The sequence below is a fragment of the Salvia hispanica genome, chromosome 6 (genome assembly GCF_023119035.1).
Source record: "Salvia hispanica cultivar TCC Black 2014 chromosome 6, UniMelb_Shisp_WGS_1.0, whole genome shotgun sequence".
In the NCBI taxonomy this organism is placed as follows: domain Eukaryota; kingdom Viridiplantae; phylum Streptophyta; class Magnoliopsida; order Lamiales; family Lamiaceae; genus Salvia; species Salvia hispanica.
Genome location: NC_062970.1, coordinates 8,537,421 through 8,548,896, shown reverse-complemented (window position 1 = coordinate 8,548,896; position 11,476 = coordinate 8,537,421). Strand labels below are relative to the sequence as shown.

Here is an 11,476-nt window from a genome sequence, read left to right as displayed (position 1 = left end):
AGTAAGAAAATAGAAAAAGAAAAAGAAAAAGGCCGTTCCCATTGTTCTTGAATCTTGATCTTGCAAGGGTTGGGTTGATATTGCAACAGAAGAAAATTCCTCATTTTTCCTTTTGGATTTCTGGATTTCTTCCCTTTTTTTTTACCAATTGCGCATTTCTCCAAAATTACGGACTGTTTCCCGTTAAAATTGCCGTATTCAAATAAAAAAATCGGAAAAGATGACAATGGGAGAGCTTCTCCGCATTCAGCCTTCAGAGCTCAAATTCCCATGTAACCGAATTTCGAATATTTATAGTCCTACCTTTTTCTTCAATATCCGACGATGAATGGATAAACAGAAAAAGATAAATCCTGTTTTTTTACTTTATGTTAACTCTTTTAAGATGCTTTTTTACACTAATTAATGTGTTTAGATTTTATTCAATTTTGAAATTCCTTTATTTGACTGTTCAACCTTTTTGTCGGTTTCACATGAATCTCAGAATTTGTTTGTTTATTTATAGTAAATATTTGAACATGATTAGTTGATTTTTGTATGTGTTTGCTGATTTGTGGATTCAGTTGAGGTGAGGAAGCAGAGTTCATGTGCTATGCAGTTGGCTAATAAGACAGATCAGTATGTTGCATTTAAGGTAATAAGTTCCACAATGATCATAGTTAATTGAGTTAGTTTGTCTGCTTGTTTGATGAGTTGTGCTTAATTGTGATGTAATTCTAATGGAAATAGGTTAAGACAACCAATCCAAAGAGGTATTGTGTTCGGCCGAATGTTGGCGTTGTTTTGCCCTATTCTGTGGGCAATATCACAGGTGAAAAGTACTATTCTTTTGGTGTAATTGATATGTTGTTTGGGATATTTATGTTCGGCCATTTGTAGTCACTATGCAAGCACACAAGGAGGCTCCCTCTGATATGCAATGCAGGGATAAGTTTCTGGTTCAGAGTGTCATTGTTCCATATGGCACAACGAACAAGGATATAAACCAGGAAATGGTGGGTGATGTTTGCTCTATAGTGATATCGCATAAAAGAATTTTGAGCTTATGTCTGCATTACTTCCGTCAATCTTTTCCATAGTTCAACAGGGAGAGTGAGAAGTTTGTGGATGAGTTCAAATTAAGGGTCATTTACATTCCTGCCAACCCTCCATCCCCAGTAGCTGAAGAAGACGAAGAAGGGAGTTCGCCTGGAACATCTTCAGCCGAGGGTGAAATTAGGAAATCTTCATTTTCTGAACTTGTGAGTGTAGCCAGCCATTAATCTTTTTCATTTGCTTTTCTTAGCCAGATTGTTAAAGCAATCAATGAAAAAGGCATCTTTTTTTTTATCACTTTTCCCATGTTAGGCAATTAAAAAGAACCTAATATTTAATGATCCAAAATTATGAATTCTGAAGTTTATGATAACTAGAGGAGTCTGTTTTCTTTTAGGACCACAAATGCATTATCAGGTCAAGAAATGATTTTCAAAACTTGATTTATCATCCTTCATGTTTTTCTAAATAACTAATATGCAAATAAATAAATACTAATGGAAGTATGGAACATGTGTCTATATTTTCATTTTATGTTGAAGTGCCAAATGTTAAAAGCTATGATCAAAGACATTATTGTGCTTTATTTGGAACTTGGGCCTGCATATGAGCTTTAATTTCAACTTGCTTTGTTTATCTGGGACCTTTTTAGCTGAGCAATTCCTTACAGTCGTTTCGTTTGTTGTCATGATTTGTGTAGCTGCTTTCTTTTACAAATTGAAGTATAATTTGTTATCAAAATGAGTCTACCTTTTCATGTTACTACTGGAGTTCTATTTGAAATGTAATTTGTATCTTCAGGAACAGTCTGCTGTCTTAAAGTTGAAAGATGAGAAAGATTCTGTCGATGTAGAAAATGATAAGCTCCTCGAAGAATTGGTATGCTTTGGTCTATGTGCATTGCATATGTGGTATTCCTGTCTATCTCATATTAAGAGTATATTCGAATAGCACTTTCATAGACTACTGCCACCTGATGAATTATATCTGGACATGTGAGATTGTATACATATTATTTGAACACATTATACCTTACTAATAGCTATGCATCTTACACTGTCTACAGTCTATTTTCACTGTATAATACAGAAACCTCATCTGTTCTTTTAGGACCACAAATGCATTATCAGGTCAAGAAATGATTTTCAAAACTTGATTTATCATCCTTCATGTTTTTCTAAATAACTAATATGCAAATAAATAAATACTAATGGAAGTATGGAACATGTGTCTATATTTTCATTTTATGTTGAAGTGCCAAATGTTAAAAGCTATGATCAAAGACATTATTGTGCTTTATTTGGAACTTGGGCCTGCATATGAGCTTTAATTTCAACTTGCTTTGTTTATCTGGGACCTTTTTAGCTGAGCAATTCCTTACAGTCGTTTCGTTTGTTGTCATGATTTGTGTAGCTGCTTTCTTTTACAAATTGAAGTATAATTTGTTATCAAAATGAGTCTACCTTTTCATGTTACTACTGGAGTTCTATTTGAAATGTAATTTGTATCTTCAGGAACAGTCTGCTGTCTTAAAGTTGAAAGATGAGAAAGATTCTGTCGATGTAGAAAATGATAAGCTCCTCGAAGAATTGGTATGCTTTGGTCTATGTGCATTGCATATGTGGTATTCCTGTCTATCTCATATTAAGAGTATATTCGAATAGCACTTTCATAGACTACTGCCACCTGATGAATTATATCTGGACATGTGAGATTGTATACATATTATTTGAACACATTATACCTTACTAATAGCTATGCATCTTACACTGTCTACAGTCTATTTTCACTGTATAATACAGAAACCTCATCTGAGCCCTTTTTAATTTGACACATTGAAAAGATCTAGTTATTTTTTGACAAATATCAAGCTCTATCTAATCTTAATTCTTAATGAAGTGCAAAACTGTTATCTCCACTGAAAGGACATCCTAATTGTTGTCGAAGGATGTGGTTGTTTTATTTAAAAACACCAGTAGGTCCATGTATAGGCCTGACCTGAGCAGATAGTTATTGTTTCTGCAAACACTTAGTTAGAATGATTTGAATTTAAGGATCATATTTGATTGTAATGCTAGACATATACTAAACTCTTGTCCATGTTGGAGTTGTTGATCATCTGCAAGGATATTTCACTATTGGATCTTGAAATGATTATAGAATCACTTGAAGTCAAATTAAAAGATAAGATATTTGTTACGAGCCTTTTTCATTCGCTTACATGCCCTTGTCTGTGTTCGATAGTCTCGAGAAAGACTAATGTATTTAAAAATTAAAACCACATCCATGACTATATTTCTAGACATATTTTCAATATTTTATGCTAGTTAATTTGTTTGTTTTGCGGCTCTTGATTTAGTTAATTAATCTTGCAAACGACATATCATCAAAAACCTCTATCTTAAGCTAAAACATACTCCCTATGTCCCAAGGTAGATGTCACACTTTCCTTTTTAGTGTGTTCCACAAAAGATATCACATTTGCTACTTTAGAAAAAATTCTCTCACATTTGTACATAAAAATATATTTTCTCTATTGACTTAATGCACAAAAAATTTTCCTAAAATCCCGTGCCATCACTCACCCAAGTGTGTGACATCTACATTGGGACAGAGGGAGTACTAAACTGGATCTGAATTCATGAATTGAGACGATTTTTCTATCCTCTTGCCATCGACTGCTCTCTCGATGCATGATTGCTGTAGCTTTTTTCTGCCTCAGCCTATTTCATGCATTACATGTAGTTAGCTTTTCATATATGCACCTGTTTTTCTATGTTTACATGCTTCATTGCATTTGCTGCGCAGGAGTTCATGAGGAAACAAACTGGACAAGGGAGAATTGGATCCATTTTTGTGCTTTTAGTTGGCCTTGTCCTCGGAATATTGATCGGATACTTTCTCAATATAGAAGTGCCTACATAGCAGTAACATCCGGTTTGTGATCCGATGTCATAAATTTACTCATCAGAATCTTGTTCAATCTTGTCCCTAGTAGAGACTTTAGGTTATACTATTAATTACTTTTTCGCGGGAAGATTGTAGGAAATTTTGGAATATGATTCTTTCAGAAACATGAACATACAAAATGTCTTAGTTCTTAACCTCACCTTAATAGAATAGGTGAAGGCGTTAAGATTTGCCTTTTTAAGATCAGTTTCTCCTCCCTATCTTCTTGTGCAGAAATGCTGTAGCTTCTTAAAATTGTTGTGAATATTGATTAAATGTGTAATTTCAGTTTTGTAAAATTGTTGCAGATTATTAGCCAAGCTTGCTATACGAGGTGGAAGTTGGAACAAGTTGGGATTTTAATTTGTACCTCAAAAATCTCATAATATATTTTGTATGACTTGAACCCCCCAATAAGTGCATTTGAACGTTGAAAACAGAGTTATTTATAGTCACAAAACAGTTAATTACAAAGAGTTAAAAACAAATGATGGATAAATTCAAACTCTACTTAAAGAAACAGAGTGAAATATTGGGCAGACATGAATGGAGTTGGATGTGGTTGGGTTGGGCTTGGGGACCAAAAACTTTTGTTAAATATTGCAATCACTCTACTGCTGATTCTATCCAATTTCTTCAAAACACAGATTCTTATAATGTGTATTATATACACTAATATGGATTATATAGTCATGTGTGGGAATTATATATTCTTCTTTAATTTTATTTTACTTTTTAAGTAAAAACGTGTGCGTTCTTTATGGAGTTGCATTATTAGTTGATCGGCCTAAACATTTGATATATTAGAGCATCCGCAATGGTAGGCTAGCGACCGGCTAGCCGATTCGTCGCGCTGGCCGATCGGCTAGCCGAACCATTGCAGTCGGGCTGAAGCGCCGTTGTAAGGTGGCGAGCCCGATCGAAAGCCGCCATTGTAAGCTGACGATCGGCCAGTATTTTTTTTTTTTTAATTCTTTTTTAATTTTTTTTTTAATTCTTTTTTTTAAAAAAAATTTAATTCTTTTTTTTTTAATTTTTGAAAAACTATATAAACGCGATTTTCTCTATCTCTAAATTTCTATACAAGAGCAACATCCTATAAGTGTTGCTGACGTGGCAGGGGAGAGAATGGCTAGCCTATTGCTGGCTTATTGCTGGCCTATGTACCATTGCGGATGCTCTTAGGGGTGTTTTAAATTGTGCTGATTGGATTATTATCGGGTCCACCGGATAATAATCCAATCCAATATGGTCTAATATGTTTCCAACCTATTAAAGAGTTGAATTGTTATCGGATCAACCTGACAATGACTCAACCCGAATCTAATAGACCGAACCTAACTTGTTAAAAGAAATTATTAACTCTGTCATAACCGTACCTGACACAAACTTGTTAAAGACACAATATATTACATGTTGACAAGTCACGGTAACGACACAAACTTGATTTACAAGATTTAAACCTGACATCACACGATTAAACTTGATTTACTTGATTAAAACCTGATATTACACGATAAAAATATGATTTACATGATTTAAACTTCATCTGCACAAGTCTAGAGAATAAAATTAAAGTATAATTTTTTAAAAAGTAAAAAATATAATTAAATAATTCACCGATAATTTTCTAACAAGTCTACCGGGTAAGGACACAAATCCAACAAGGTTTGACCCAACCTCATTTAATTTAGTGTGCGTTTGTGTCTGATTTTTGTGCAATATCAAAAATTGTCAAACACTGTAATATATAGATATATGCATCAAATACAAAAAGAATCTAGGAGTACTATTTATTAACAACTAATCAAAGTTGTGTTAACTCATTACATGATTGCAACGAAAATATGGCAATACCTTTGGAAAGATATCACACAACTTTTAAAATAAGAAAAGAAAAGAAAAACATGTTGATACAAAGAAATTGGATCAGAGATGATCTTGATCCATATCCTTGGCCTTGATATTGGTGCTCCGGTCTATCACTCTCCCCTTCATAAACATGCTTTCTCCATCTTTTGTAATATTGGGCAATCTGTATTTCTGTGCAATGTATATTCCTCCAATCACCCCTAACATCAATGTGAAACCCTTCCCTATTAATCCCATATTTTCTGATCCCAAATTTTGATCTATTTTTGGTTTTTTATAATGCTGTCTAGCGTCGTATTGCTCAAGAAAATTCTCCGCTCTTCAAGGTCAAGGGCCAAACTTTGTGTGACAAGATATTGAATAGATAAGAAACTAGGTAATTAAATATTTTCCATTCATTCAATCAAGGCCAACCATTGGATGAAACTAAATTGAACTCCATGCCCAAAAATCAGCCACAAAAAATGAGGTAAAAAATATTTGCCACAATTCTACGTACGGTTATAAAGTACTAAATGCTGGTAATAAATTTATGTGTTTATTGCTTCAAATTATTTAATACTAATACACAGCTAATTATAGTACTACTAAATGCTAGCATCTATTAAGGGGTAATCAATACAATCAATGGAGTATTATTGAATTCTCTTCCTCAATTATCACCTTGTTTTCCTCGGTCGATCGATTGCATTATTCCAACAGCCCTACCTCAAGTTGAGTATCAAACTTTCCGGTAGCTGACTAGCTATAATTTGATAAATAATTTATACTAAGATTCAAGAGTTCTTCCATTTTCATTATGAACTAAGATTAAAAAAAACATAGGTGAAGCATAGAAATATGGAGAGTAGCTCTAGTTGTAAAGAACAAGGAGAAGCAAGAGCCTGACTAATTTGTTGGAGATGAGAAAGACTTGTCTTTGTTGTGAGAAAGGCATGTGCACAAAAACACCTCCACTTTTTTTAAAACCTTTTAGCTGTCATTTTTGTTGCAAGATTTGGGCACCCTTATACAACTAAGATGCCGCTCAATTCCCCATGGTTAATGGGATCAATTTATTACTCCCTCCATTCCACAACATGCGAGGCATTTCTTTTGTCAAAAGATGAAATAATCACTTAAAAAATGACTCAATTACATTAGGACGGAGATTTTATACATGTATACACAAAAAATGCTCACACGGACCTTGAGAGAGAGAGATTGAGTGAGACAGCGAGGAGGGGGAAATGGAAGAAGAGACAGGTAACCATGGCTCACACAACGTGAGGGTCCCAAACCGTGAATAACGGCCTCGCAAGCCATTCAATTATATTAATTAAAATAATAACTGGAGGGGATTTTACAGAAATCATATCAGATGATCCTACATTTTAAAATTAAACAGAATTTTGAAACACCAGATAAATAAGCATATGTCTACAACAACAATCATGCCTAGTATTAATGGAATCTACATTCACTTATCAATGATCAATCAGGAGGCTTAGCTATTGAAAAATTGTCCCACAACTTCCTCAAACAGTAGGCAGTCAGTAAAAGGAATCAGGGATGGTGTTCTTACTTCTTATCTGTGCCAGCTAAATAGACCATTGATACGGACATATTGCTCCAAGTTCATTCAGCAAAAAACACCTGTAAACAAAATCCAAAATCATGGTCAACTTTAATCTATCACAAGAATGGTAATCACAAATGCATATAACCCCAAGAAAGTTTAACGCCAAAACTCACTAGCCGAGCCATTTTGTGGCCTTTTGCCGGATAAATCTGAAAATGAGTCAACCAACTGTTCTGCCAAACTACTCGGATCATCAATTAAAGTCTGTATAAAGGTGTTTAACACTCTGCGTTCCTGCTCACTGGATCTTAGACTGAACCACGTCAGCAACTTCAATCTGAAATCCTTCGTAATATGGCCCTCGCATTCCAGCCAACGGATGATCTTTACACAGTATTCAAAGTTCTCATCCAAGCATAGATCAGTCTGAACTTGGAACGGGGATCCGTTTGTCAGAGTGCTATCAGAATCCTGTGTCTCCCTATTGCCGCTATGTGGTCTTTTATTGCAACCAACCAGCTTCGAATCAGCAGGTACTTCTCCACATTTTCTATGTATGCCGTGAGAAATAGCATCATCTGCCTCAACAGCTTGCCCTAAAGTGCACCCGTTTTCTTCTTCTCTATATGACTCAACAGGTGTGAACTCCTCATTCAGATCAGGCACTGAAGCAACATTCAAGTCAAGTTGACGTGCAACATAAGGCGGCCTGGCTTGCTTAGTTTCAAGCTTGACTACGGCATGATCATTAACACATCTATTCACATGTAAACCATAAAATGACTCCAAATAGCCTTGATTCTGCAGCCAAGCGAGCTTCAATATTCTTCCAAGATCTCGAACCTTGAATCCTGAGTCTAGTTCTATTTCTTCAGTCCTGTGGTTTTTCTTGGAACTAGAGCTCCCTCCATGTGATGCATCCACTCCAGGTCTTTCAGCACTAGAATAATGGCTATCGTGAATAAGTTGTACACTCTTTGTAAAGAACTTCATTTCAGAGTGTCCAGAGTCCCCATCTTCTGTATAAGATATGATCCGAAACGAGTATTCCGTGCAAGGCTGCAGATTCGATATCCATATCCTCCTTTGATCTCTTGGAAAGACAAAACAGGCTCTTTAGAGTAAACCTCTACTCTTTTCTTGCAATACCAGAGTTTGTATCCCTTAATGGCGTTCATTGATGCAGTTGATAATTCAATCAACAGAAGTGCAACTGAAGAACATGTGACTTCCTCAAACAGGAATTTGCATGCTGCAGGAAGTGAACCTCTGCCAAAGTGGAGATGCAAAATGATGTAAGCAGTAGGCAACATGATCTCATACAGGAGGTACCGAGAGATTGAAGTATTACCAACAAAATTGGTGGGTGCAGTAGACTTTGAGGCCATCAGTTTGTCAGCTTTTTCAAAAGCAAGGGAGCAGAGCCTCTGCACTTCAGTAGCTACAGAGAGTCTACTAACAATGCCCCGACCCATTTTTGCTGAAACTCCATCGACTGGACCAACCTCTGTTTCTAATGTAGATTTTGCATCCCTAACAATATCGTGGAGCTCAGTGAATCTAGAAGTCCCATCCAGGAGCCTAAAACTCAAAAATATCCGATAGCATAGAACATCAACACAACGGGAAACCTTAGCTATACTCAGCTGCTTTTTCCAGCATCTGCCAAAATAAATACGAAGTTAGAAATGTTAAGAAACAGCACCACACGTGAAAGTATGATGGTTGAATTGGAAAACGAAAAAAGGGAAAGATAAATATGGAGGTCGGCCAATGACCGGATGATAGTGGAGGCAAACAACTTACTTAAGTACCCCAGAAACCTTTCCACACGAAGCACAACAATAGCTTCCATCCAACTGCATCATTGGCCCCAGGTCAACAACCCCAACCTTACCATGTTGGAGTGCACATTCAATGTGGCACGACAAACCACAAGAGTTTCGTACACCAGAATCAGATACACACTCCAACCAAAGACTTGGGTCCTTGTTGTCATCAAATAAATGGCAAATGCAGCAAGAGCACCTCCTGCAAAATGTGTCATCTATTGAAAGAGAGGCTCGACATGCAGAATTTTTGCATCTACACAAATTAGAAGATTTCAAATCAAGACAATGGTCAGGATTCAGTGGAATTCGCACAGGGTTTTCCCCTTCCTTGGTCTTTTAGATTGCTGAACTTGATCCTTGGGACTTGAAGATGATCTCTTGAATTCGTATGTCTTTGATGCTTTTCTACAATCTCTCATCAGAGGTTCAGCCATGCTTCGCTCTGTTAATCTTATAGCTGCTCGATGTTATAAGTTATTCAAAAATGGTACCGAGTCGGAACAGATTACAAAATCCTTTTTTTCAAATCCTGAAGCATGTTCTTCTAGTGTCAACTGTCAGAAACCTGCTTCACTGCATGAAGATAATATCGGTGTGATTTAGTAGAAAATTAGAGATTATTAGTTAAAACATGTGCAACAAAACATCGAAAACACTTGACCTAAGCAGTGCCAGTCCATTCCAACAAAAAATTCTACAAAATGAATCATTCAGCTATACCTACCACAAGAGATAAGAATCTGAAACAACAATTCAAATTTAGAGAACAATAAAATTGAATAAAGTGCAGCATTTTCCGGTGGAAAATAAATAAATTCAATTAAATAAATTCAAATAGCAAAAGCAATGGAAATGAGATTAAACCAGCTCAAAATCTCTCTAGAGAGAGGGATGGGGGAACAATAAAAAGAGAAATGCAGCTCGAAATTCAAGCTGAAGCCGCAAAAACATAAGCAGTGAATCAATTTCAGCTCTATAAAAAACAGTAACCCTAAGAATCAACAAATTAGAGAGAAATTATACCTTGAGGAAGAAGTAAGTGAAGGGGATCTCGCCTAAAAATACCAAAATCCCTGGTTCGATTTTCATGGAATTGGAGGGAGACGCATTTTTCTAAGATAGTCGCATCACTTTACCACTATCAATCATTACGATAACAATTTATATTTTGGACGTTTCCAAGTCAAATTAAATTCAAATTACAACCTATGAGTCTTATATTATTTTATTTTATATTAATAAAATAATAATTTATGATTTTCATTCTTCCACCAAAATTCGAAAGCAAAAGCTAATATTCTATCCTAATAATCTATCAATATATTTTAAATATTAATTTACCAATTTGAAATCTAAAAGATGAGGATGGCAGAATCGACTTTAATACATCCAAGTTAATTTTCTATTTGGATTTTATATAGATATAAAAGATGAGAATGGGATGAAAATATGTGGACAAAAATGGGGTGGAGAATAAGAGTATTTATATAGGAAAAATAATAATTAAAATAAAATATCGTCGTAGGTTTTAAAAAATCAACCGTTGGATTATTTAGTTAACTTTTTATTCAAAATTTGATTTCTCAAATTAAAATATTACTCAGTTCATTCTTGAAAAATATGAATCTTTTGATTGAGCACGAATTTAATGTATAATTGATCAAGTAAGAGAGATAGTGTTAGCGAAAAGTGTGGTGTACATTATTAGTAGTGTAGTTGGATTTCAAAAGAAAATTAAATACTTTCAGACAGATTAAAAGGCCGAGTTCATACTTTTCAGGATGGGGAATATAAAACAAAATCGTAAATGCCATGTGTCATATCTTGATTGGAAACAGATATGTGTTGTGCAAGTGGGCTCAAGCACACACATTCATGTAACGTACGCGTGCTCTCCATTTGAAACATCCATTCACGTCGTGAGCACGACATTGTTGATGCCCCTACGTCGAAGGCATGCAACTCCATCCACCTACTATCAATAATCTTAGTAATGTACGATATGAATTTTAAAGAAAAAAATAATACGTATAAGAGATATACTTAAAAATGTGGTTGAATATTGTTAGTGAAAATGAGGACTCACTTCATTAGAAAAAAACTTACCAAAAAATGAAAGTGACATTTTTATTAGACATACTCCATCCCCTTTTTTATGGTTAAATGCATTAAAATATAAAGAAAGCATGCAAAGATGTTACATGAGGCAAAGCCCTCCGGGAACTCA

General features: G+C 35.2%; 1 protein-coding gene and 1 pseudogene across 2 annotated transcripts; one reads left to right on the top strand and one right to left on the bottom strand.

Moving 5' to 3' along the window:
* LOC125196482 (vesicle-associated protein 1-3-like) lies at positions 1-4,396 on the top strand. Of its 2 annotated transcripts, XM_048095013.1 has the most exons (8): positions 1-272; positions 564-634; positions 730-811; positions 880-995; positions 1,080-1,241; positions 1,837-1,914; positions 3,844-3,972; positions 4,293-4,396. In XM_048095013.1, the coding sequence occupies exons 1-7, from the start codon at positions 221-223 to the stop codon at positions 3,958-3,960; spliced, it is 678 nt and encodes a 225-aa protein (XP_047950970.1). In that variant the 5' UTR covers positions 1-220; the 3' UTR covers positions 3,961-3,972; positions 4,293-4,396. The 2 variants fall into 2 exon arrangements, with proteins under 2 accessions (XP_047950970.1, XP_047950969.1); XM_048095012.1 differs by lacking the exon at positions 4,293-4,396 and having other exon boundaries at positions 3,844-4,205.
* A 2,831-nt stretch (positions 4,397-7,227) lies between these two features.
* On the bottom strand, positions 7,228-9,751 carry LOC125192896 (annotated as a pseudogene).
* Positions 9,752-11,476: the final 1,725 nt, after the last annotated feature.

Excerpts from the sequence above, each read along its gene's own strand:
- LOC125196482 (XM_048095013.1), top strand. The coding sequence starts at position 221 with ATGACAATGGGAGAGCTTCTCCGCATTCAGCCTTCAGAGCTCAAATTC. Across the intron at positions 812-879 it reads TTCTGTGGGCAATATCACAG|TCACTATGCAAGCACACAAG; the intron begins GTGAAAAGTACT and ends GGCCATTTGTAG. Across the intron at positions 1,915-3,843 it reads ATAAGCTCCTCGAAGAATTG|GAGTTCATGAGGAAACAAAC; the intron begins GTATGCTTTGGT and ends TTTGCTGCGCAG.